This window comes from Lissotriton vulgaris, unplaced genomic scaffold (assembly GCF_964263255.1).
Source record: "Lissotriton vulgaris unplaced genomic scaffold, aLisVul1.2 SCAFFOLD_2332, whole genome shotgun sequence".
Classification (NCBI taxonomy): Eukaryota; Metazoa; Chordata; class Amphibia; order Caudata; family Salamandridae; genus Lissotriton; species Lissotriton vulgaris.
The window spans coordinates 127976-155948 of record NW_028254257.1 but is presented as its reverse complement, the minus strand read 5'-3'; the positions used below and the strand labels follow the sequence as shown (position 1 = coordinate 155948).

The window sequence follows — 27973 nt, the reverse complement described above, 5'->3', positions numbered from 1 at the left end:
GTTGAGGGCTTATTTTTTTTATTTTATTTTGGTCCCTTCTCTGGACCATTTTGGGCCCTGGGGGCCCCATCCACCGGGGCCTGACCCTTTAAAAAAATATATTTTAAAAAATGGGAGGGGTACTGGGCAGCACCCTTGCAGGGACATTTTCAGTCTCGGTCCCCATACCCCGGGGACAGGCCTTTACATATATTTTTTTAATGGGGCGAGTGGCTAAGCGGCTACCCTCCTGAGGCTGATTTTAGACAACCTTGCTTTGAGACCGAGGGAGCTACTGAATATGCAGCTCCCAGGATCCCAAACCAATGTGTCAGTTTCTCTGCTCGCTCACTAGACAGTGGGCAGGGAAACACACACTTGCTCCACTTTCAGCAAGCAAGAGCTAGAAAAGATGTGATAAACTTGATAGCATTTTCTTTGATATCAATCGATTCAAGACCGTCGATTGGGAGAGCATGATTGACTGTATCAAACACGGCAAAGAGATCAAATACAATCAGGCCACATTTCTCCCACAATCTATCGTCTGTCTGATTTCCTCCATAGCTGTGGTCAGTGCTAGCTCAGTGCTGTGGTGACTACGGAAACCGAACTGTGTTGAATCAAGGCTCTTGTTTATGTCTATGAAAGTTGTCAATTCCTGATTGACGACTTTTTCGACAAATTTAGCAGGACATGGTAATCGAGTGGTTGACCGCTAATTATTAGGGTCACCTGAATCAAGGTTTCTTTTTTTTTCGATAGCATAAAAATTGACCCTATCTTTCAATCTTTTGGAAAATATCCTACTACAAACAGGTTATTAAAGATGGTTGTGAGATGCGTGGCTATCATATAAGAAACTGGATTAATTATTCTTGCTGGGCAGGGGTCAAGTGGTGAGCCAGACTTGACTTGAGTTAATATTTTTATTGTCTGATCCACTGCCAATGGCCCAAAGTGAGGTACAGTAAGAGAGCTGGCGCTGTGTACACAATTAGACTATCCATTGACTATCCTATCTCCATGATAGACGTCAGGTAGTAGCCTTGCCGACTTATAGATCAGAGATCAAAAGAGTAGGGCAAGGTGTGCCCCAGGGGTCTGCAATCAGCCATATTTTATTTAATCTTTATCTGCGTCCCCTGGTTATGCTGATTAAGTCTTTTGGTATCTCGGTCATCAACTATGCTGATGACACGCAGCTCATTTTCTCCTTTGAAGGAAGTGATGCTGTGTCTCAGGAGACTTTTCATCGTTGCATGACAGCCACTGCGGAATGGCTGCGCTGTAACTCTCTCCAGTTTAACAGCTCTAAGACCGAGGTACTGCACTGTTCCATGGACCGTACCCCCGCCCCCTGCCGGTGGACTTCTGGCCCACTTCGTCCCAGGGTGTAGTTGTAGCAGCAGATTCTGCCCGTAACCTGGGCGTCATGTTCGGACTGAATTTACAGCTGGATGTGTTCGTGAATAAAACAGTCGCCACATGCATGATGCTACTTCGCACGTTGCGTAAGATCCTTCCTATGCTTCCAGTCCAAGCTAGACCAGAGGTAGTGCGCAGTATCATTTTAAACAGGCTTGATTACTGCAATGCACTACTTCTGGGCGCACCCAGCACCTTGATTGGTAAGCTGCAGCGAATACAGAACATGGCAGCCAAGCTGGCTTTATCTTGGCTGCGCTCTGATTCCTCTTTTTTAGTGCTCACTGACCTCCACTTGCTGCCTACCCACCAGCGTAATTATTTTAAAGCATCCTCCTGTCCCGCTGCAGGAAATGTTTCTCTGGTACACGCCAGTTAGATCTTTGTGATCTTCTTCGGCATGCTTGGTGGCAATTCCCAGAATTCATAGGAGTCAGATGGGCGGCCGCTCCTTTAGATTTACTGCAGCTAAGCTCTGGAACTCCTTACCTTTATCTCTAAGGAGTGCACAGGAACTTACCACCTTTAAAAAGGGACTAAAATCTTACCTTTTTCCTAGGACAGAGTAACATAGTTATATTGTAACATCGTGCATGCTCAGGAAAGTCAAAGCGCGAGGATACCCTCTGGGTGACAGTTAGCGCTATATAAATAGGCGATACAATACATTGTTTAAAACTGCAAGTTTATAAGCATCTAAAAAAAAAAAAGAGTCATACAGTGACTTAACTTTATCTTGAAAATGGAGTGCTAGCTTGTTACAAAATTGTTGAGTGATATTAGGTTTTTTTGTTTCAGGAAGTTTTGATAATTTCTTAACTGTTGCTAATAAATCCTTTGAGGAATTCTTTCTTTCTTCTATTTTTAGTAAAATAGTTCTTTTTCTCAGTTTGAATCAGTTTTTATAGGTCTGTATATTGGCTTTAAATGTCTCTTTATCTGGTGTTTTATAATTGAGCCTCTATTTACGCTCACATCTTCTAAATTCCTGTTTTTTACATCTAAGATTTCCATTAAACCAGGGCTCAGAAGGGTTGATATTGTGACTGAAATGGCTTTTTGCTGGAGCTATCTGGTTTAGAGATGAGTCTAGCCATTGATGATAATTGCAATCGAACGTTGTAAAAATCGACCGAGCTTATTGAATAAGGGAAGAACTAAGCTGTTCTGTGTCAATAGTACTTAACAGACGGAGGGCTGTGCTTCCTACAGGTAGACAGGATTGTTCTTCCTCAGGCACCTCTTTTAGCTCGAACATGATCGCCTTGTGGTCAAACCAAGCCAGAGAGAGAGAAGATGTCCATATAAGCTGTGAGTTGTCCGTATAAATGCTGTTGAATAGGTGGCCTGCTTCATGTGTGGAGCCCTGAACTATCTGTATTAATCCTGCACTTGCCATATGGTCTAGTAGATTTTTTGAGTCTACGTCTAGTGAATTTTCCATGTGATAATTAAAATCACCCAAAATTGTGAAGTCCACTGAATTTACTTTTAATTCTATGAGACTACCAATAGATTGTATAAATTCTGCTATGGACCTTGGAGCGCAGTAGAGTAGAAGTCTGCCGAAGGAATAGTGGCTAATAAGCTTGATTTTAACATTTATGGACTCATAAAATTGTACATTGGGGAGAGTAATAAAAACGGTTTTAAAGTGGTCTCTAAAAATGATAGCAAGGCCTACACCCTTTTTTAATGGGCGATCATGTCTATATATCCTAAAACCTGTTGGTAATGCTAATAACAAGTCTGGGTCTAATGTTATATCTGCCCAGGTCTCAGTGACAAAGGTAAGTGTAGGAAGGTGGATACCGGACTATGATTACCCCAGATTTTTTGCCTAGTGTTTAGCTATTTTTCGACTTAGTTGGCCTGGGATCCTGCTAATCAGGACCCCAGGCTATCTGCTCTCTCTGTAAAATGGACTCCATGTACCTTAGGTACATCTCCAATTGGATATTGGGTCACCTTGTGAGCCCCTGTACAGTGTACTATAGGTACCCAGGGCATAGCTGCATCCAAGGCCTACCAGGGGCTGCAGCATACCTTTTGCCACCCCTGGCTGGCCATCCAAATTGACACAACTGGCTGATCACTCAGCTGGGGCAAGGTGGTGTAATCGCCCCTTGTTTCGATATAGTATTCCTATATCTAACCTTATATCTAGACACATATATACCTAGAAGTCACTCCTATGGCAGGCCTTAACAATCCTGGAGGCAGAGTGCTTAGTTTTATGTGAGATGGTGCTCAAGCATGAGCTGAGCCTGTCTGCAGCTTTCGGAACCATGTCCTTATAGCTGTTCTAGGATATTGCCATACCATATACTCTTAAGTGCATTATGAACCTCCCGGTTAAATGCGAACTATGGTTTGGTTTTATCAAAACATGTTGAGTAAGGTGTCATACGATTTGGAATAATACCCCCTCGCCAGCCTTGGTGACGGGGTAGCATTCCACCCTTCTAGAGGGCGAAGACATGTTGTTCCTACTATTCCAGGTTAAAGTTAACCAGAGCCTCAGCATCACAAAATTGATACTGCTGCCACAGACACAAGTCTGACCTCCTGCTGCTGGGAGTCCTTCCAGCGAGGGAGGCTTGGACAATAGGTTTCCTGCCTTGGGAGGTGCTAGCACCACCCCAGACAGGATTTTGTGTATTCAGACAGGGAGGGCTGAAAGGATTGAGACGCTGCCTGGGGCACACAAGGTGTCCCATGCATAGGCCAGTTCAAACCGGTGCTGGGGCACTCCAGCCCCAGCTCTGGCATGAAACTGGACAAAGGTAAAGTGGTGTAACCACCCCCTTCCCTGGTCCCACCCATAGGAGGGACCTAGCAGGTAATGCAGCCCCTAAGATTGGTATATAGGTAGGAGCTGAGTCTAGAGACTTTAGATTATCCTGACTGAAACACTGAAACGAAACTCTGGACCTTCATCACTCTACTTTGGAAGAAGCAGACTGAAGAATCTTCCTTGTGGTCAAGGAGTGACCACCCTGCATAAGCAGGCACCATCCAGCGATCGACGACTTGCTTTGCCGCCACCTCCTGCCGGAGCCCGAGCCCAGAGCCTGACAAGAACCGGATTCCCAGACATCCAACAGCCGGATCCACAGTCCCTGCAAAGCTGAGACCCGTGGAGGCGACGAGAGACGTGGGACCGGCCATCTTGAAAAGTCTGCGACCTAACTGTGCAGCCCCCGAGGCCTCCTCAAGCTGTGCATTGGGGATTGAGAAGCTCCAGCCCCGAGCAGCATCTGCACCAAAGATAAGCCCTGCACCCTCCACGAGTTCTGCGTGGGGCCCTTTAGCATTTTCATGCTCGACGCGTCTGCCTGGTCACTTGCCCGTTGGCAGGTGGCCATCTTGGCGAAGATCCTTTGAAACTACACAGCTGGTCTGGTTGCTTCAGACTGGCCCTTGCTTCCCTCAAAGAATCAGCCCCTCAGACCTTGCTGGTCTGAGTAAGAAGCCTACATCGCATCGTGCGTGGGTTGCCTTTGCTAATGCTTATTGACTCCAGTCCTGAAGCCGACACCGCCGACAGTGAGAGCCTTCGTGGGACAGTCCGTGCCTGACTCCTGGTCGTCGTCGATAACTCCTGGTCCACGTGGCTGCAGAGACAAGCTTCCCATCAGCACCTGATTGCAACGCAACATCACCTGGTTCCTTCCTGGTTCCATCCTGGTCACTGGCTAGTGACCCAGACTCTGTCCCCTCTGCTTTCAGGTCCTCTTCATCTTCGATCCACCCTTGTATCCACCCGGACTCTTCTCTCCTGGCCGCCTGCAGCATCTTTTCTCAAAGGCTCCATAGATCTCCACGACGAAACACGACACACTTTGGTACCTATGCACCCGCTTCCTGTGGGTTAGGTAACGCGAGTAATACGGTGCTCCTGTAAAGGTTTACACTCCTAGTTTCAAGTGGTTAAGTTCTAGTCCAGTCAGAATACTCCCAAACCTTTAACTTTCCATTTTTTATGCACCCATTGACTTCTATGTGTGAACGTGTGTGCCTTTAGACACTGCACACGCATCCCGTGGGCCTCCTGCTCCCTAACCATTGTTAGACCAGTGTAGCCCCAGCCATTCCCAAGGCCCTAGGCCTTACCATTGTTCGTGACGTGGTACTTATACCACTTTTTTAGTATATGGTTTAGCGAGCCTCCACTATCCATATTGTGCAACTTTTGTATGTTATATTAAGTTACTTGTTTTGCGCTTGTGCTTCTGTGCTCATAAAGAGTTCAGGGGATTTCTTTAGAAATAAATACATATATACTTTGATTATATATCCTGTGTGGTGTCCTTTCATTTGGTAATAAAGGGATTGCATATGGCAAAACAGCTGGGTTCACATGCCCTCTTGAGTTTAGCCTAAGACTGCCCCGTCCATGCTACCCCTAGGATAGCTGGTATATAAGGTTGACTTTACAACCATCACCATAAGGGTTGTTTGGACTGGTGCAAGGTGCTCACTAGAATAGTGAACATCATATACTAGGCCAACTTCTCACAGTCAGGTCAAGATTCTGCATCTCCATAAATTCCACAAACTCCATTGCATTTTTAACAAGTGATCTGGCATTTATAAGTGTGCTGCAACACTTAGTGTCAAGTAGATCGAGGGACAGATCTATTATTCTGGTGGCACAGAGTGTCTCACAGTGAAGGTTAGTAATAGAAAATTTACAAGCCAGACATTTTAGATGTTGATCGCAGCGCTGGGGGTCCAACCGAGGGCCCACACAGGTCTGACCTGAAGAATTGATTGAAAGCAAGGGGTACTTTGAATGACTAATGATTCCCTTGATTTTTCTTAGGCCAAACTGGCAGGGGGGCTGGCGCCCAGCGCGGTCCAAGCGTAGACGGGCTTGCCTTTGAGCGGGCTGAAGGCCGTCTTTATAGCATCAGGTGTCTTTATAGCATCAGGTGTCTAAGGGGGCGTGGTTAAGAGCGCTCCTCAGTACAAGTTAAAAACTATCAAACTTAGGGCAAAATAAAAGTAAACTAAGGTCTTAGAACCCCCACTGAGTCTTACAGGCTCTCCTGTGGAGACCAGCTACTGGTAAAGGAAATCTAAATGAAACAGGAGAAACAGTGAAGCATATAAGTAAAATTGACCTTCCAAGATTGTGGTGATAAAACTGAGGGTTGCGGGAGCCAGGCACCTCCCAATGCACTCTAGTGCTACAAGGAAAATAAAGTCCATTTCACATCAAGCAGCTACTCCGACACGCTGACAGGCCAGCTTTACAGGCCGGCATCAGGTGTTTAAAGGGGACGACGTCTAGAGCGCTCCTCTGCACGAGTTAAAAACTACCAAAGTGAGGGCAAAATAAAATGAAACTGTGGTCCAGCAAGCCCTGCTGAGTCTCACAGGCTCCCCTGTGGAGACCAGCTACTGGTAAAGGAAATGTAACTAAATGAAACCAGAGAAACAGTACAGTATATAAGTAAAAACCGCCCTTCCAAGATTGCGGTGATAAAACCGAACATTGCAGGAGCCAAGGACCTCCCGATGCACTCTAGTGCAAGAAGAAAAAGAAAATTGGTTTCACATAACCCACGGGTACTCATAGTACGGCCCGCGGGCGGCCCGGCAAGCCTTCCCTGGCGGCCCGCGGACCGTGCAGACATCGTACCCATGTTTGTTTGTTTTTTTAAAGAATCTCAGCAAACACCTCTGCGGCAGCGCGATGCAGAGACTCTCTGTGAGGGCGGGCGATTTCCATCACAGTGGGGCTGCAGGGGCCTAAGAGCTGAACAAAGCTCATTAGCATGCGAATGGTCTCTTAAAGAGGTGTGAAGTGCTCGGGTGCGGCTGGCTGGCTGAGTGTGTGTGTGTGTGTGTGTGTGTGCCCAGAAGCTGTTTCAGCCCGGCGCACACAGGCATGGTGAGATGAAGAGGGAGAGGAAGGGAGGAAGGAGACAGAGACAGACAGAGGGAGAGCGAGGGAGGGAGACAGGCAGACAGAGGGGGAGCGAGGGAGGGAGACAGAGGCTGACTGAGGGAGAGCGAGGGAGAGCGAGTGAAACTGAGGCAGACAGGGAGAGCGAGGGAGAGTGAGGGAGGGAGACAGGCAGACAGAGGGAGAGCGAGGGAGGGAGACAGGCAGACAGAGGGAGAGCGAGGGAGGGAGACAGACAGAGAGAGAGCGAGGGAGGCAGAGTGAGGGAGAGTGAGGGAGACAGATGGAGAGCGAGGGAGACAGAGGGAGAGCGAGGGAGGCAGAGTGAGAGAGAGTGAGGGAGAGAGAGGGAGAGCGAGGGAGGCATAGCGAGGAAGACATAGGGAGAGCGAGGGAGACAGAGGCAGCTAGAGGGAGAGCGAGGGAGGGAGACAGGCAGACAGAGGGAGAGCGAGGGAGGGAGACAGGCAGACAGAGGGAGAGCGAGGGAGGGAGACAGAGGCAGACGGAGGGAGAGCGAGGGAGGCAGAGTGAGGGAGAGCGAGGGAGACAGAGGGAGAGCGAGGGAGGCATAGCGAGGGAGAGCAAGGGAGACATAGGGAGAGCGAGGAAGGGAGTCAGGCAGACAGAGAGAGACGGAGAGAGACAGAGGCAGACGGAGGGAGAGCGAGGGAGGGAGACAGGCAGACAGAGGGAGAGTGAGGGAAAGAAAGAGCGAGGGAGGGAGACAGAGCGAGTGAGGGAGACCTCAGTGAGTGAGGGAGACATCAAAGTGAGGGAGACATCAAAGTGAGGGAGGGGGGAGGAGAGAGAGGGAGACAGAGAGGGAAGGAGAGGGAGGGTGAGGGAAAGAGAGGGAAGGAGGAAGAGGGAAGGATAGAGAGGGAGAGAGAAATAGAGGAAGGTAGAGGGAAACCAAGAGAGGGAGAGGGAAACAGAAGGAGATAGGGAGACAGAGAGAGAGTGAGACAGTCAGAGTGAGTGAGACAGAGGGACACAGAGAGACAGAGAGGGAGAGAGAGAAATGTGTGTATGCCGGGTCTGGTGGCTCAGTGGACGAAGGCGTCTGCTGCAGGGACCTGTGATCAACCTCATGGTCAGTTTTTTTTCCCCTCTAGCCACGCCCCCTCCCCCACTGAACCCGCCCCCACCAGTGCGGCCCTCGGACACAAACCACACTGTAAATTTGGCCCCCAGAGAAAGTTTGTGAGTACCCATGACATAACCTGACTTCCCTGCCCTGAAAGAGAATGCAGGGGAGTGAAGAAGGTGTTGAAGAGGAAAGAGGAGATGTAAGCTACGCAGATGGCTAAGATGTGGATAGAAAAGGGTGTAAATGTCTAACAAAGTTAATATAACAGAGTGACTGAGACACTCGGAAGACACTAACCCTTCCATAATGTTTAATGCACAGTCCCAAGGCTTCAGAATTGAAACATTTGTAATATTAATTATTTACAACAAAATCATTGTTATTACTCATTTATCGTAAACAGCTAACAACCACTGATAAAGGCAATAATCCTGGCTGTTTTCAGGCTGATCAGTTGTTGTATTATATATATGGATGCAGTACCAGAAAGATCTGTGCCTCGGTGGAGAAACTAAACACCTGTCAGAAGGTAAACCACGGAAAAACAGAAACTTACGAACTCAATCATACCCTTAGTTGAATAGGCCATGCCCCTTTAGAGACCCCCCTACCCTACAATTTTTCATCCTACTTAAAGCCCTGGCTGTGTGTTTTGTATGGAAGGGGGTGTTGAGAGAGCCTGCAGTGTGAGGATGAAGGTGATGTTTGTGAGACTTACTCTCTTGTGTGAGTCAGAAGGACGTTGTGTGACAGAATGCTAATGATAAAAGTATGTTTTTGGCCATTAATATGTGAAAGTGAATATAATAGGTTAAACATACCATATGGTGTCGGTGGACCTTGCATTGTAAAGAAGCTGTCTGCACGTGGCATAAATGAGGGACTTCATGACCTACTAAGCCGGTGTAGCATTTATGAGATGCTTCTTTTTTTCTTCGCTAGGCAGCCTCCAAGACGCAGACTTGTGTGCACGAGCCAGGTTGCTTTAGTAATAGAAAAGGGACTCAACAAAAAAGCAAAGAAAAATACGCTGCGTGTTCTACCAAACTTTGGTTTCCAAGAGCCAAAATCACGCCTAACGCACGTCTAAAATGTTCAGCTCCTGTGAATATATTAAAGCATTGCTTTTTAAAATAAAATAAGTGGTTCTTATTGTGTTTATAATCATATTATTATATGTCACATATAAAAGTAACAACACTGGTCAAAGAAATACAACTAAAATATTAGAATATTATGTATTTCGTTGAAAGTATTTCTTCGGTTGTCCGTTGATACACCAAATATTAACACTTCAGCATGGCCGATACTTTCATGTACATATGAGGGCAAGGCCCAAAATGTGTTCGACCTTCTTCGTGTCCCTGTACAATTCCATCTTACAAAACAATAAGCAAGGGTATACAGAGCCTGCGCATTTTAAGGTAGCCTAAAGCCGGGAGTCAAAGAATCTACCATTTTGAAACCCTGCTTTTCCAAGTGAATTGCAACGGAGCTGGGTAGCGTGTCATTATATTTGTTCCATGTTAGTCCACGTATTATTTTAGCAATTAAATATAGTGATTCTAAAACAACACATTATTACTAAATAAGTTAAAATATTGTATTTAAATATTACATAGTACTTTGAAAGTCTCAATGAACTGGACATTGATATATAACGGAATAACAGATTTATACAAAAAAAATGCCCTTGTGGTGGGCACCTATTCTTGTTTAAGAATCTAGGACCTCTACAAAACGACAAATCGTTGTTTCACAAGCAGCGCTTTCCTAATGATAGTCCTTCTTCTATGTTCTACTCCGCCTGTATCTTCACTAAAATGGCTGCGCCCATTCGACCATTGCTTACAGATATGCTTTTCCGTCGGGCTTTACCCGTTATGCATACTTCGTTTTTCAGATGGCTAACTTTATCGGCAGGATGCCATCAAAACCCCTGGAGGCTGCTTGGAGCTGTATGTCTTCACAGATCGGCAGTGGTCTCGCAGGAAAGGACGCCTATGCAGCAAGATGTAGCACATTTGATGCAGCAGGTAGAAGAGTTTTTTTGGGGCCAAGGTAACCAGGGCAAACGTGTATTGGTAGTACAGTACAGCTGACAGTAGACAGGGTAAAAGAAGCGGATGCATGCAGGGCCACATTTTGAAACAAGAAAGAGGAGCTTTTGAGCTAAACATCTGAGGACTTCCTTTTCCGGTTTCACGTGCATTCAAGCAAAGGCGAGCTAAAACAAGTATTTGCAATGCAATAGGTCTCGCATTTTTTGTTTTGAGTTAGAGCTAATGTCTTTTACCATGTGTTGTGGTTTGTAGTGGATGTATGAACTGAGACACAACTGTAGCTCTGCCTAGAGGACTTAGAATAGGGAATTTCCGCTGGGACAGATAGCAGCACTGTCTAGGGGACTTACAAAGCAGAATTACCACTCAGACCAGAGAGGTTGCTAGCAACACTGTCTATTGGACTTAGAATGAGGAATTACTGATAAGGGCCAGCGAAGCATGTAGGAGCACTATGTAGAGAAATTAGAATCAGGAATTACCAACGGGACCAGAGAAGCATATAGCATCACTGCCTAGAGGATTTAGAATGAGGAATTACTGGTGAGAGCGGAGAAGCAGCTACCTGCTAGAGCACGGACCGTGCAGACATCGTACCTGTGTTAAAAAAAAAAAAAAAAAAATTGTGTCCGCAAACAATGCCTTTTGCAGCAGCCTGGACTCTCAGAGACTCCGCTCTGTGGAGGCTGGGGGATTCCAGTGATTGTCAGCGTGGAGCTGCAGGGGCGCTAAGAGGTAAAATACATCAAAGCCTCATTAACATGTAAATGGTCATTTAAAGACCTGTGAAGTACTTGGGTGCAGCTGTGTGTGCGCGCTGAGGAAGCTGTCTCAGCCCGGGCTGAGGGCTGACACACACACACAGGGCAAGATGACAGAGTGAGATCTTCAGTGACTTTCTCGATCTTCATTGGCTACCGAATTGAAAGAGAGGTGTGTTTAAGTGTCTTAGTATTTGCCATAAATCCTTATTTAGCAAAGTACATAGCTAGATGTGTACTCCATTTTTTTGCTATACTCATCCACGAACTCTCTGCTCAAGCCTGGCCAATCTTCTTTTAGAACCCCGGTTTCACAAATGCGTAGATATACATTTTCTGTCACTACAGTTAAGGACTGGAATTGTTTCCCCTTTGGACTGCAAACTGTTTGTTACAATTTAGGAAACTCTTAAAAACCCATCTACTCAGTAAAGATGCTTCCTTCTAGCTTGGTCTCGGCATCAGGACTCTTTTTTTGGTAACTATGCATTGCAAATAAATATAAGTGTAACAGAGGGAGGGAGAGGGAGACCGAGGAAGGGAGACAGGTTGACAGAGGGAGGGAGACAGAGAGAGGCCGTCATGGGGAGACAGAGGGAGGGAGGGAGACAGAGAGAGGGAGGCAAAGAGGGAAGGGAGGGAGACAGAGGGAGACAGGGAGGGAGACGGGGGAGTCAGGGAGACAGGGAGGGAGACAGAGGGAGAGAGAGAGTGAGCGAGAGGGAGGGAGACGGAGGTAGAGGGAGACAGAGAGGGATGGAGCGAAGGAGACAGAGGTTTATAGAGGGAGGGAGACGGAGGGAGGGAGAGGGAGACAGGTTTATAGAGGGAGGGAGACAGGGAGGGAGACAGAGGGAGGGAGAGGGAGACAGGTTTATAGAGGGACGGAGACAGAGGGAGGGAGACAGAGAGGAAGGGAGACAGAGAGGGAGTCAGAGAGAGGGAGTCAGAGAGAGGGAGTCAGAGAGAGGGAGTCAGAGAGAGGGAGTCAGAGAGAGGGAGTCAGAGAGAGGGAGACAGAGAGAGGGAGACAGAGAGAGGGAGACAGAGAGAGGGAGACAGAGAGTGAGAGGGAGACAGAGGTTTATAGAGGGAGGGAGACAGAGAGGGACGTAGACAGAGAGAGGGAGTCAGAGAGAGGGAGTCAGAGAGAGGGAGTCAGAGAGAGGGAGTCAGAGAGAGGGAGTCAGAGAGAGGGAGACCGAAGGAGACAGACAGAGAGAGAGAGAGAGAGGGACATAGGGAGACAGAGGGAGGAGGGCGACGGAGGGAGACAGACAGAGGGAGATAGAGCGAGGTAGAGAGAGGGAGACAGAGGCAGAGAGAGATGGGGAGAGAGGGAGAAGAGAGATGTGTGTATGCCAGGTCTGGTGGCTCAGTGGACGAAAGCGTCTGCTGCAGGGACCTGTGTACAACCTCATGGTCACAATTTTTTTTGTTTTAGCCCCGCCCCCTCCCCCTCTGACCCCGCCCCCACCGGCGCGACCTCAGCCACAAACCACACTGTAAATTTGGCCCCCGAGAGAAAGTTTGTGAGTAGCCATGTGCTAGAGTGTTCTGTGGAGAACAGAAAGCAAACAGACAGCAAAAGCAAAATGTTGCTGCATGTAAATCAAGTTTGTTATGCCGTTTTTGTTATCCTCTGAATCACACTGTGTAATTCCAGACACGGCCTGTTTTACAGTGCCTGGAATGTGGTAGGTAGAGAGATCACAAATAGTTGTGTGATGTGAGCATAACGTGTTTATGTACTACACTGATGTAAAATGGACGAAGCAGCTGCAAATTGGAATGACATTTTCGTAATTGTAAGCATGGAAGCGATTAAATAATTTCTAGCGGGAATGCAAAACAAAAATGATTAACATTTCGGCCATCTCTGTATAGTTTGAGGTTTCATTTAATATATATTGACTGCTTTAAGATCCTAGCTACCCATTTAGTACAGCATTTTCAAGTCACAACGCACTTCTGGTTTACAAGGTACTCACATTTCTGCAGTAGGTATTTTCTTTCCTGCCTGACGTTTCTACACATTTTAAACAAGCAAATAGTTGCCAATGGGATAAACAAACGAAAGTGCAATACCTCAATCCATAAGGAGGAGCACGTTCATTCTGCAGTCTTCCTACCCTGATGCAGCCTGGAGTGTGAACCTCCCAGCTTTACCTTGTGGGAGATGTCATTTAGAGACAGACAGTGCAACTTTTCTTTAACAACATCTCATTCAGGCATAGGAAAAAGAGTTCTGGAATATAGATGTTCTTGGCTGTTCAGCAACACAGCTGAACGGCCACAGCGGCCGACTTTGAAGCTGTGGAATCCGGTTCAAGTCTGGCAGGAGGCTCAAACATCCAGGGATTCTGGGCAAATCACTTAATCTCCCCGTGCCTACAAATGAATGTGTCCATCTGTAATGCAACTGATGCTCACGTAAAACGTTGATACCTTTGGGTCGAGTTTGCAATATATAAAACATAAAAAAGGGAGCCCCTAGGGTTTTTCCATGTTAAATTGCATGGAAAATGCATTGTTTATTAAAGTTAATCATATATGTGTGTTGCGATGGCCAAACAAAATGATCCCTGTGCCAACCAGAATTCTGCCCACACAGACAGTTTTAGGCTGTAACAGGCACGATGCCCAGATGGGGGGAGGGGCCATTATGCGCAATGCAGGAGGAAGCTGTGTTGGCCAACAAAAGAAATCACTTAGTGTAGCATACAACACACAGATAATATGTGGTGTTGATTGTAATAGATTTATTAGTACAACAAGGGCCCGCAGTAGCGGGATGAACAACAAGCATGAAAGGCATCAGCTGTCATCTGTCACCCAACTACCGGTGACGTCACCTAAATACATTGCGAACATTCTACGGTGATGCGGTATGACGCTGCATAACAGAAATAGAAAACATACTGCCTATGACATTGTCACATAACCAGCATAACAGTACAACATCTCCCTTCCTCCATGAAAACTTAACCTGAATTTCATTCCATAACATAGTCTTTAAATCTGGTAGGCAATTTGATAACTCTGCCCGTTCTTGAAGGCTGCCCCCCAGTAAGATGGGTATCAACATCACTCATGCCGTTTATAGTATTTTCATTACACTCTGCTTCATTGTCTATCATAGAATCTTCCTGGATTAAAGCAGTGTCCTCGAAACTAGAAGAATGTCTGGTAGAGTCTTCACCTGAAACCAAAGACGGTCCACGACCGGCATTGGAATGTAATATATCTGGGCCACTGGGCACCTCATCCCATTCTAGGACACTATTATATAGACTTCCTTCTCCCTTTTCTGCATTTCTCATTATGATTTGTTCTTGACCAGGTTTCAGTTTTACTATATCATCTTTATTACGCCATCCTTCACCTTCGACAAACACAGCTCCACCTGACGCTCTACCAACTCTCATTGGTTTGCTGAGCTTAGACTCTCCCTTGCTCACCAGACCAGGTTTTTTCACTAGCACCCAATCACCAGGTGCAATTATTTTATCCTTAGCTCTGTTCACCTTGTCAGAGTATGTCTTGCTCTGCATTTGTTTACACATTATGTTCTCCCTCACATTGAGTTCCTTCTCACACACTTGTTTCGCTTCAACAGCTGTTTTTTCCCATTCACCTATTTTCGGTGTTATGACACTGTTGCATACTCTTCCTCTCATCAAGAAAAACGGAGTAAACCCCGTGGCTTCTTTAGGCGTATTGTTGTACGCATTGATCTTTGTCTTGATAAACTCTTTAACATCCATATCATTTGCAATAGCCATTTGGATTCCTTCTTTAAAGAATCTGTTTATCCTCTCTACTTGACCATTGCTCTTGGGACTGTAAAGAGGAGTTTTCTCCTGTTTTATTCCACGTTTTCCTAAAAATTCAACCATTGCTCGTGATACCAGTTGTGACCCATTATCAGACACCATAACCTTTGGTTGCCCTTCTCTTTCAAAGGTTTTTTCCAGAAATTTTATTACCACTTCCGTTGTAACCATTTTCACGAATTTGTAACACACCCATTTAGTGTAGTAGTCCGTCAAAACTATCAAATGTTTGCATTCATCTGGCAAGATACTGAAAGGACCAGCAAAGTCTATTGCTACTTTAGCCCAGGGTCCATCAGGGATTTGCACCATCTGCAACTCATTTTTCTCTATTCTTCAATGTTTGTCAGATCTTAAACATTGCTCACATTTGTCAACTAGATTTCTAACTTCGCTGTCCACACCCGGCCACCAATAGTGCATTCTTAGAACGTTCCTTGTGGCCGTGGTGCCTGGATGTCCTCTGTGAGCCATCTGAATTATTTTCTCTCTGAGTCCCAATGGCGGCACAAAGACCTCACCTCTTTTTAAGAATCCATTTTCTAGAGTTAATTCTTCGCTCACTTGTTGATAATTCTTTAGCTCTTTTGCTATATTCCTCACATGTGGCCATTTGGTTTGTACATATTCCTTCACCTTGGCCAAGACAGTATCTTTCTTTGTTTTCTCCTCCCATTCCTCTTCACTTATGGATCCTTCACACATTACCGTTGCGTCAATGTGCGCAACTACGCATTCGTTGTCGTCCAGTTCCTCATCCTTTTTCTCTTTCACTGGCAATCTGGATAAGCAATCCGCCCTACTGTTTTTTCCTCCTTTTATGTGTTCAATTTTGAAGTTAAATTCTTGAAGTTAAATCCCTGAAGCTTTGACATCAGTCTGATCAGCCTAGAACTTGCGTTGCCATTGCCCCGACCCCTGCCGTCCATCATATACACTAGCGGTTTATGGTCGGTTACAAGTTTGAAACTCTTACCCCACAGATAGTCTTTGAGCTTGTGCACCGCCCATACACATGCCAAAGTCTCCCGTTCAATTGTGCTGTAATGAATCTCTGTGTCATTTAGCTTTCTTGAAATAAATGCTATTGTGTTCTCTTTGTTCCCTTTCCTTTGGCAGAACACAGCACCTATCCCTTCGTTGCTTGCATCTACAGTCACTATGTTGTCAAGTTGCGGATCGTAGGGTTTTAGTGCTGGCGCTCTGGCTATTTCCTCCTTGACTGATTTGAATGCCTCAACTTGTTCGCCATTCCACTCATATTTTACATTTTTCTTTAGTAGTCTCCTGAGCGGACCCACCATTTCCGCATATTTCTGGATAAACTTCGCATAATATTCACTGAGACCAAGGAATGACTTGAGTGTTTCCTTATTTCTAGGTTCAGGGGCCTCCCTTATTGCACAAACCAAATCGTCCTTGGGTAAAATACCTTCAGCAGTTAGGACGTGCCCTAAATACTCAACCTCTTTCGTCATGAATTTGCATTTGTCCCTTGCAACTGTCATGCCTTTGTTTTTCAAGACCCCCAGGACTGTTCCAATCAATTGTACGTGCTCAATTTCAGTTTTTGAATGCAACAGAATGTCGTCTTGAAAGGCTTCCACCCCTTTCATTTTTCCAAACAAGACATCCATGAGTTTCTGGAAAACTCCTGAAGACGACGCTAGGCCAAAAGGAAGTCTCACATACCTGAATGCTCCAAATGGCGTGATGAAGGTTGTTAATGGTTTAGACCTTTCAGACAAACACACCTGATGATAAGCGGCCCTTAAGTCTATGAGCGAAAAATATTTTGACCCTGATGTAGACTGAAGGATATCTTGAATCTTTGGCAAAGGATGACAGTTTACTATAATGTTTTTATTGAGTGACCTCAGGTCTACACACAACCTAATGTCCCCTGTCTTTTTCTTCTTTGATACTACTATAGCAGAAACCCATTCAGATTCCTCTGCTTCTTCAATCACACCTTCCTCCTTTAATTTTTCAAGCACTTCCCTTAACTCATTTTTTACAGATAAGGGCACTGATCTTACTTTGTGCTTACATGGAATTGCACCCTCTTTTAGTTTGATGTCATGACTGAACCCCTTTACGCATCCAATTACATTTTTAAACACATCTTTATGTTTTTCAAAAACAGTATTCAAATCACTGTCTTCTCTTTCCACACAAATGCTATTCATCCATTCTTCTCTTAACATCACTGGGTCTTTTGCCCCTGGCACTAATACCACCCCCAGTTGGGCTAAATCTCTCCATCCTACTAGTATTCTTCCCTTCTCAGCTACATAGACCTTTGTCTCGATCACTTTCCCCTTAAAGGTCACAGTGTCAGTAAAATACCCCAACATGTTTATATCTTTCTCTCCAAAAGCCTTCGGGTTCATATCAGATTCTGTTAATTGCACATCTTTCCATTTTTCCTCGAAAAGAGTATCAGATATAGTCGTTATTGGGGCACCTGAATCAGCAGTAAATTTCAGTTCAACCTCACCAATTTTGACATCACTAATAGGACCTTTTATCTTTCCATCTTCCATTTCTATGTACAATACAATATTCGCGCACATTTCCTCATCGAAATTTCCTACTGTATTTATACTCGTGCTATTACTAAATCTTTTGGTTTTACATAAGGTTGAATAATGACCATACCTCTTGCATTTAATACATTTCTTTCCTGCTGCAGGGCAATTTTTAAAATCTGCTAGGTGTTCATTTGATCCACATCTAAAACAGCATAACTGCTTACCTCCTACCTTTCTTTCATTCACATTTCTTTCATATGTCTTACCATCACCCTTCTTCTTCTCCTGTAAATAAAATACATTAGTATTATTTCCTGTCGAAGACAGTTCTTTAGTGGAAGTTAGAGATCTCTCAATACCTCTAGCAATATCTATAACCTCCTGCAAGGTTGGTCTTTTGCATGCCAACAGTCTTTCCTGCACCTTCTTAGTATAACAGTAAAATACAATCTGATCCCTTATGTATACATCTGTCATTTCCTCATACTCGCACTCTACAGCTAAAACTCTTAGACATGCAACATAGTCTTCTACAGACTCTCCTTCTTGCTGTCTCCTTTGTGCAAACTTATGCCTGGCAACCATGATATTGTTCTCCTCATCAAACTGCCTCTCCAATCTTTTCAATGCTTCTTGATACTCATTCATAGGAATAAATGTTCCGGGTGGACTTTCGTATTCAGGCAGGCTGTCAAAGATATCCTGTCCTGCTTTACCTAACAATCCAAATAACAGAGAACATTTCCTTTCAGCATCGAAAGCCTTTCCATCTATGGAAACGATGTAATTTTCGAAAGCCCTTACCCACTTTTTTCATGTCATGGTGGGTTTACCGGGCTCATCCAAGAAACGAGGAGGAGCACATATATTATTGCATTCTGCCATGCTCAATCTTATATTTTCCTTTTGCTGCCGGTTACTTGCACAGAGTATTCACTTTAAATTACAATTCCTTACTTCCGATTTATCTTTTGAGGCTTACTTGTTTATTTCTCTCACACTTCCTCTCCTCGTTATTTTTACTTCTGTGCTCGTGTATTCCTTCAAGTGCATTAACAGCTTTGCTCTCGTATGATCGATGTTCAGAACTACATCAAAAATGGCCGCACGCTGTTTACGTCGATGACGCGCTCTGTATACACCAATCAGCGCGCTCCCGGCATGCTTCACGCGACTCAGCTGAGGTAACTGACTGACGCCTCAGCTGAGCGCTGTCACCGAAGCGCGCCAAATACCTTTCTTGTCAGCTTCCACACAGCGCCGCAGCTCGGCAAGTATTCCTGTTGCTATTATAAACGCTACACTTCCCTTCTTTCGAGTCAGGTTTCACACAGCGTGGCAGCCTGGCAAGTATTCCTGTTGATATATTACACGCTACACTTCCCTTCTTTGCACGTCATACAGTATATCAGAGTCTCTCAAGCTTGAATTTACGCGCTGCCGCTCCTTTATGCACTTCAAGTTTTCCTCAGTCAGCGCTTATATTTCAACGCATTGTACTCACTCCGTGCTGCTTTGTCATCCGTTTACTCCCCGCAATTTTATTTCATGGATCGATCACGATCATCAATCATCGGCCGATCCTTCAATTACCTCCGCTGGCCCTTGTTGTGGAAAGACCCTCGTCGCCAATTGTAGCATACAACACACAGATAATATGTGGTGTTGATTGTAATAGATTTATTAGTACAACAAGGGCTCGCAGTAGCGGGATGAACAACAAGCATAAAAGGCATCAGCTGTCATCTGTCACCCAACTACCGGTGACGTCACCTAAATACATTGCGAACATTCTACGGTGATGCGGTATGACGCTGCATAACAGAAATAGAAAACATACTGCCTATGACATTGTCACATAACCAGCATAACAGTACAACACTTAGTGAAGTTGCCTTAGCTGAAACAAGCACCCAAAGAAGAGGCAATTGAAAGGAATGTACCAATAGAAAGCCATTATTTTGGAATGGCACAAGAAAGAAGCAATGGCAATTGGTGGGTTTGCCAAAAGCCCACAGAAGACAGACTCCAGTTCTTGCAGACAACGCGCTGTCGCGGCTCGACCTAAAAAGGGCATTTTGACTTCAGTAGTCTCAAAGGTAGGCTTTGTGGCCGTTTGGGCTGCTCTCACTGTTTTTAGAACCTCCAACTTGCACTATATAGGCAACTATCTCATTAATTTTTAACTTATATGGGAATGGTCTTATATTTAAAAAGGGGAAACCTACATACATCCAAATTGCTAGATCAACTCCATAATCCGCAATTAGCCCCTTACATAAAGGAAAACGACCTACTAAACAACCCACAATTTGGATACAGGAGCCAACGCAGCACCGAATCTGCTCTTATAATTGCTGCAGAAAGCATCAGATCTATAGTAGACCAAGGAGAAAGCGCAGCACTGATACTATTGAACCTCATGGTGAAATTTGATACCTTCAACCGCGACATTATGCTAAAGTGCCTGGTTGATATTGGCATTAGAGATAAAGCCCTATCCCTACTAACATTATTCCTAGCTGACAGAGAACAATACATGACCTTAGAAAATTTCTCATCCGCCCCTTGGGTCTCTCCCTCTAGAGTACCTCAAAGAGCATCACTGAGCCCTACTCTATTTAATATATTGGTCCTCTGGTAACACATATTAGGACCTTTGGCTACTCTGTTGTCAACTACGCAGACAACACGCAAATTGTTGTCAGTAGCAGGAAACCAGGCACACACAGCCGCCCAATTCCACCTCTGGAAAAAAACAAAATTTGGATTGCAGAAACCTGCCTGAGATTATACTGGGGTAAGACTGAAATATTACTCTCCAGAAAAAACTGATTTCTGGTCCCTAGCATGGTGGCCACCAGATATGGACACTTATCCATCTACAGTGGAAAAGGTTAAAAATCTAGGTGTCCTCTTTGATAACAAAATTGACTTTTGAAATCCAGATCACCCATCCTGCATCTTTGGTTTTCTTTCTTTTAAAAATTCTGAGAAAAATCCTACCTTATATTCCCCCTCACTTAAAACAATCAGTCATGTCTGCCCTAATTCTAACCAAACTAGACTATTCTAATGGACTGCACATTGGCCTACTACAAAAATTTTTATTTAAACTCCAGAGCCTCCAAAACGCCGCAGCCTGTCTCGTTTTCAATCTCTGCAAATTCCAATCCACATGCACAGTATTGATAAAGTTACATTGGCTGCCTGTTAAATAAAGGATCACACTCCAAGCATTATGCACTGCCTTTAAGGCACTCCACGATACAAGACATATAGTTCTTAAACAGTATTTCTGCTGGTACACACTTGTTGGACTATTACACTCTTCGAGAGCAATGAATGCTGAAGTACCCAAGATCAAACTATCCCAATGGGGTGGCAAAAGTTTACCACCTGTACTACTAGATAATGGAACTTTCTTCCATTGGAATAAAAATAAACTCTCAATCCCTCTTACAATTTAGGAAAGCACTGAAAACATGGCTCTTTTAACACCAAGGGCCACACTTGTACCTAGCTCGCCTTGTCCTGTACCTCCCCACAGCGCATACACACCTTTGCGTATATGTGCGCTATACAAAACCTCCTAACATAGCACAGCACATCTGAATTGGGTCTGTTGCCATGTATGGCTTGGGAACCGTGACGAGTTATTGAAAAGTATCAACCATACATCCCTCAAATTTCAATGTTTATAGGATCTTCAGGCTTGAAAATATTGCTCTGTTTTGAAATTATTATAGGAACGCATTGGTCCGTGCAAGAAACTGGTGTATTAGTTGACGGGGTGAGTACCCACCGTAAGTAATAACCTTAACCCTTGTCGGGGCGAACCGGTAAAATCATCAAATGAACCTGAAAACCCCATGGTATCTGTGGAACAAAGCATGCAGGCTTAACTTAGAGGCGGTATGTAAAATATTTATGCCTGAACCAAAAAAGTAATAGTCAAAACACAACATAAGAAAACCCAAAACCATTTTAGATGAATACTGTAAATGTTAATAAATAAAATGACACCAAAACATCAAAAATCCAATAAGGGAAACCAGTGGTATGATTTTTCAAAGTTTAAGGGTAAGAAAAGGGCCAAAAACTGTCAAGCACCTATGTGGTCACCTAATTGTGCTTGAGTGGTACATAGGTGCAAGTTAAAGCCGAATGCAATGGAGCGCGGTTCGGATATAGAAGCCAGGTTCGGCCTGGTCAGAAGTGTTATCTTTGCACTTAGTTTCTGGAATGGAAGGCAGAAATCCTCAGCAGTGCAAGGCAACAGCTGTGGCCGAAGAGGCCTGCACAATGTTAGATAGCCATTGGGCAAGGTCCTGGTGAAGCCATTGATATGGTGGGAAAGTTCAGAGTGGAAGAAATTGAATTGGCCCCAAGGAAGGTTCCTCACCGGCTGTAAACTTTTGGCACCTTCTCCCAGTGAAGATTTCTACCTTCAGACTTAGTCACTTTTTTATAGCTTGGATTCTTCCAGCGGGGCAAGGCTGCAAGCTGTACCCGAAGAGTCCTCCACAAGGCTGGATACCTTCTCCACAAGATCCTGCTGGATTGAAATTGTTATTGTGGAAAAGTTCAGAATGGGAGCAACTTGAATTTTTCATCAAGCAGCAACACCCCTTTGTTGGACTGACTTGGCAGGTATTTCCGGTCCTCTCGAGCTTCTTCGGTCAAAAATCAATCAATCAATCTTCTAAGTATACGGTTTTTGGAGATGATAGAAGGAATGCACCTTAATACAATCCAAGGGTCCAAAACATTGAAGACAGCACTGGCCCCTGCCTGTGGGTGGGGGCAGACTTGTGGCCACTCCCTAGCCAATGGGGTAAACTCACAGGGTACCCATACCCACTTTGGCAGCATTTCCTCTGTGCCATACTTAAAAAAATCCCACTGTGCTCCTCTCTACCTAAAACCAAGATGGCGGAACCTTTATTCCCCTGTGAAGATCTCCTGTACCCACTCCATGGAAATGAGCAGTCTGTCCTATATGGTCCGTCTAAACCAGTTCTGGGGGAAGCTCCCCTCCCACTAGGATTACTGCCTGTCTGACTCAGGTGTTTGCCTACATCTGCCTGTGACAAGCTAGGCCTCATTGAAATTAATAACTCTCAGACCACTGGCCATCCTGTCAAGGGAACAATAATACTCCCCTCTGACCCAAGTCCTCTGCTCCCTGCTCTAGGAGCAACTTAACTTCTTATGAATGGTGCTATTAAGGGGCCGGGTGACTGTAGGAGCTCATGCAAATGGGCCTCTAGAGGCTATAAGCAGGGAAAAGTGATTTTATCAAAATACATTTTTCAAAAAGATTTATTTTAAAATACATATTCTAAAAAGTCTTAGTGACCTTTTTCATATGTTTCTTAACTGGAGATAACACTATTACATTTAAAATTTAATCTGTGCTTCCCTATAGAACAGCCAGCCTTGTTACGGTGAAAATAGCTGTTGGGGCATTTTTACTGTAGGGATATGTTCACCATTAAACTTTTACATGCATTACTTTTAAATACTACGCACCCGCCTTATGAGCAATAAGGTCTACTTAGCGGGTGACTTATTAATATTTGAAAGGACAGTTTTGATCTATCAAAAGGGGTTATTTGACATGTTGTTTTTGCAGTTTTAAAACTGCACAGCCTGGCTACAATTATTAGGCCTGCAGTAATAATTTCCTTTTGTCCTTATTCGCCTCAGGTTGATCTTCAATAGATTATTTTGTGCTGTTCTTGCCTTTATCTATGAAGGGGGACCCCAGCTCACAGTTTAGCTCCTGCATTCTTCTTTTGTACCATGGTGATCAATGACCAGACAATGAAGTGCATCATGAGGCGCATAGGCGTAATCCTAGAACATGTCGTCTAGGGAAGAGGGAAAAAACGACTAGCCCTCTAATTCCAGCCATCGTACCAAGGGTAACCAATATTTGTATCTCTTTTTACCCAGATCCGCTGCATCCATTCTTACAGTGAACTTTATGGACTGTAGCCAATTGGTGAACAATGGTAGGTGATCGGTTACTCATTTTTTACAACTCTTCCTACACGCTAACAAAATTAAATAAAACAGTAATTTCATCTGCTCTCTACTAACTTTTATTTGCGTTTCCAATTTCTAAAAAAAGACGAGAGATAGGCGTATCTGGATTTGTATGCCAAGAATGACAGAGAAAGCCTTACTCGCATCTTCGCAAAATATTTGCACTCCTGGGCATTCCGTAAAGACATGAACATTGTCCACTTTCCTTAACCCACATTTAGCGCAGGGTACCAATCCACCTTTTCCAACTTCCACAGTCGAGTCCAATGCGCAGAGTGAAAATAGATTATTCTTTCTTAAACTGACAAGTTTAACTACACTATAAAGCAGTTTCAATGATACTTGCCATAAAGCTATCCAGCTGCGGATCTGCAAGAGATTTTTCCACCGCTCTTACGGCAACGAAAAACCCCCATCAGCCAGGTCGATCATCAGCCAGTACCATGTTGAGATTTCCTTGACCTTTGGTACACCAAGAGTCGATTTTACTTCCAGTTTTTTCGATCCCCCTGTCCTTGTACTAAGAGTCTGAAACAAGCTTTGTATTTGAAGATATTTACATTTTGAGACTCTTTTATCCGCGAACTCACAAAGCTCATCCCATGTTATCAGCTTATCATTTTCGACTAGATGACACCCATCTCCGAAAGCCAGCCTCTTTTAGCGGGAGCTCCAATTTATCGTTAGACCATTCGTGAGAGCCTATAGATTCCAAAATTTGGTCAAAAATACTGAAGTAGGTACGTTTTGTGATTTTCTCAATGTGATACCATATTTCTGCCATACGTTGCAGTACTTTCAGTATCACCTTCTTATAGTACTTTGGATCGTTAAATTTGTGCATAAAACCGGAATAACTCCTCCTGGTGTCTTTCACCATGGTTCTAAACATCCTACCTATTTCCGAACTATCTGGGCTATCAAGTAACATGTTCCCATTCTTCACAAAGAATGCCCAAGCATAGTATTGCAAGTCAGGGAGAGCTAGGCCGCCTTTCTCTTTAGTTTTTTCTCCTTAGTTTCTTCCATTCTATACGTAACCCCTTTGAGGCCCAAATGAAGCTGTTACTCTTCTCTTGTAGTTTATTTAACCACTCGTTCTTAAACGGTAGTGGTATTGTATTAAATAAAATATGTAAACTCCTTCAAAATAACAATTTTAACCAAATGTACCCTTCCTAACAGAGTTACGGGTAAATAAGACCAACTCAATATCAAATTACATACCTCTTTCTTAGCTTTTATAAAATTCTCCTCTGGGAGTCTCATGATGTCTTGTGAAATTTTGAAACCTAAATACCTAATCTCCTGCTTAACCTGCTCATTTCCTCCCTTAATCTTCCAGGCCAATATTTCTGTTTTGTCCTTGTTAACCACATATCCAGCTTCCTGGCCAAAGTGAGGTCAGCCTATCAATTTTCGGGAGTGTAGCCTGTAAATCTGATGTATAGATCATAAGATCATCTCCATACCGGCCTACTTTCTTTTCTCAGTCATTACGCCTAAAAGGGGGTATGCCCATTTTCATTCTGATTTTTGCAAATGGTTCGATGTATAAGTTAAATAATAGCAGAGACAGGAGCAGCTTTGTCTTGTCCCTCTGGTTATTCTGAAGGAGAGGGGGTCACACTTCCATTTACTAGGACTTTGGTACATGGGTAGTGATACATTAATGCTTGTGACCTACAAAATAAACCTCTTAAATTGTAAGATTTCATCGTGGCTTGTAGAAATACCCAGTTTACTCGATCAAACGCTTTCATAGCGTCTATGGTTAATACTGCCAGAGGGGTCTTGTATGTGGTGGGAAGATCTATAGAGCCACCTAGTCCATACGTCAGTTCATGCAATGTTCTTTCTCTTAAAACACCTTTCTGGTCCTCTTGAATAAGTTCCCCTGAAGTTCCATTGAGTCTCTCAGCTAAGACCGTAGCAAATATATTGCAATCACAGTTTAAAAGGGATATGGGTCTAAATGATTAGCAATTCCTTGCACATTTCCCCGGTTTCAAGATTAATGTGAATATAGCTTCATTCCAAGTTATAGGTATAGTTAACCTTTTTTCGGCTATTTCACTGAATTACTTCAACAGGATTGGCAACGAAGATCCAGATAAGGCTTCATATACCACAATGAACCGTACTCAAGAAGTCTTAAAATCACTTAGTAGGTAAACAGAGGAATTATTTCAAATCAATCTAGGATCTGCCGCTTTTAGAAGGCTTTATAGGTAGCCAATACTACTGCCAAAGCAGCAGATCCTAGATTGATTTGAAAGAATTCCTCTGTTTACCTACTAAGTGATTTTAAGACTTCTTGATCACGCAGCAAGGTACGTCCATCTAACCTGACCTACTTTGTTTGGGGCCATGTCTAATAATACTGTAGAATGGTCCCAACACACTGTCCCCTTTATGTTTAACATCTTGTAACTGCATTTTTTATACTACGGTCTTTTAGAAAATAGTCATCCTGGACTGATCGTGAAATTGTTTTGTTGCTCTATGTAAAACCTCTTCTGGATCCTTTTCTCTCTCTCCAGATATCACATTGGCCTAACTGCTCAAGCAAGCCGGGCTGAAGACGGCTGGAATGCCAGAAACCGGTCCTCGGAAGATTGTTTCCGGGACAGAGAAGACATGGCTTGGCAGTTCGGGCTGGACTGTTCCCATGAGGCACAGGGTCAGACTGATTTGCATATAGCCATGTCTGAACTGGGGTGGCAGAGTGGGCTAAAGAACGGTGATGGATTAAACCCAGATCTTTTGACTGGGTGTGAGTGTTTGATTGATTCAGATGCTCCGTCCATCACCACCCCCTTTTGTACTGCATTTGGCCGCCATAAGTGTGGCAGGGTATGCTCAGACGTGAGTCCCTTGCTCACTTTGCCACGGGATTCAAGCAAGCCGGGCTGAAGATGGCTGGAATGCCAGAAACCTGTCCTCGGAAGCTTGTTTCCGGTCCACAGAAGACATGGCTTGGCGGTTCGGGCTGGACTGTTCCCATGAGGCACAGGGTCAGACTGATTTGCATCTAGCCATGTCTGAACTAGGGTGGCAGAGTGGGCTAAATAACGGTGATGGATTAAACCCAAATCTTTTGACTGGGTGTGAGTGTTTGATTGATTCAGATGCTCCGTCCATCACCACCCCCTTTTGTACCACGTATAACGGCATTGAAGTCTACCACCAGAATAATTAGATCCAGAAAATTTAGCAGCTCCATTGACATATCTCTAAAAAGGTCCTGTTCCATCTACATTCGGGCCACCCCCTTTGTATTTTTGTAATGCTTTGTGCAAACCATTTGTTGAACCCATCTTCTAGGTTTAAACAAATCTGTACACTCTTTCAGTCAAGTACGTCTCTTGCAGAATATTAACCTGAGCAGTCTTTTAAATATTGCAGTAAGCTCTCTCTTTTCCCTTTCACCCATAACACATTTATATTCCATGATAAAATCTTAATTTGAGCTACCATATCCCTTACTGTCTCTTTTTGATTACAAGGCGAATAACCATATTAGCAGATGCACAATAGTTAAAAGGTTTTTAAGGACCATGGAGCGTCTGAGGCTATTTTTTCTTTTTTCCCTAATGCTCCACACCCAGTGCCCTACCCCTACTCCTATTCCCCCATCCTACCTCCCACCCCAGCAGAGCCTCCCCTGACTTTCTCATGGCCTACTCCCTTTAGGAGTGAGTCCCCTAATGTGCCATTATATACAAAAGAAAAAATAATATTAGAAAGCCTTTGTATCAGACCAAGTAAACATAATATTACATATGAGAAGAGAGAGAAAAAAACGACAGAACCTTCCAAATCTCCTACTCCTCTTCCTTCTTCACATCTAATTATTGCTAGACCCAGCAATATTCTCTATAAAATCAACTTCTTTAGAACATCTGAAGCTATGCATCTTGTTACTATCCATCGCTTTTTGGATCGCCGGATAGATCCCCTGAACTATTGCCCCCAACTTTTTTAATGGCTCTATCCTTTTCTCCAATTTCTCCAGTTTATTTGATGTAATGTGGAAACATCAGATCCTATTTCACATGTTATTCCATCTACTGTCAGTGACTTCAGTTTTAGGACACTTAAAATATGTTCCTTTAGACTGTAGGTAAGAAAATTGACCAGTAGCTTTCTCTGCTTAAATCTGTTAGGGTTTAATCAAAAGGGGTTTCTGTGTACCCTTTGCATGTCCTTAAGGATATCCTGTTTAGTATTCTCAATTTGACTGCCTAGTTTAATCAATCTAGCCACAATTTTCTTTAGCTTTTTCCCCTTCTGTTCCTTCTGGTA

General features: G+C 44.1%; 2 protein-coding genes across 2 annotated transcripts in view; one reads left to right on the top strand and one right to left on the bottom strand.

Annotated features, from left to right (window-relative positions):
* The window catches only part of MRPS11 (mitochondrial ribosomal protein S11), a 226598-nt gene extending 217187 nt beyond the window's left edge, over nt 1-9411 (bottom strand). The window contains exon 1 of the mRNA XM_086951611.1: nt 9239-9411. Coding sequence (XP_086807737.1) covers nt 9239-9306 — 68 coding nt within the window. The 5' untranslated portion in view covers nt 9307-9411. The remainder of the gene's footprint in view (nt 1-9238) is intronic.
* Nucleotides 9412-10210: 799 nt separating this feature from the next.
* Nucleotides 10211-27973, top strand: part of MRPL46 (mitochondrial ribosomal protein L46) — a 59525-nt gene continuing 41762 nt past the window's right edge. Inside the window, exon 1 of the mRNA XM_086951612.1 lies at nt 10211-10453. Coding sequence (XP_086807738.1) covers nt 10211-10453 — 243 coding nt within the window. The remainder of the gene's footprint in view (nt 10454-27973) is intronic.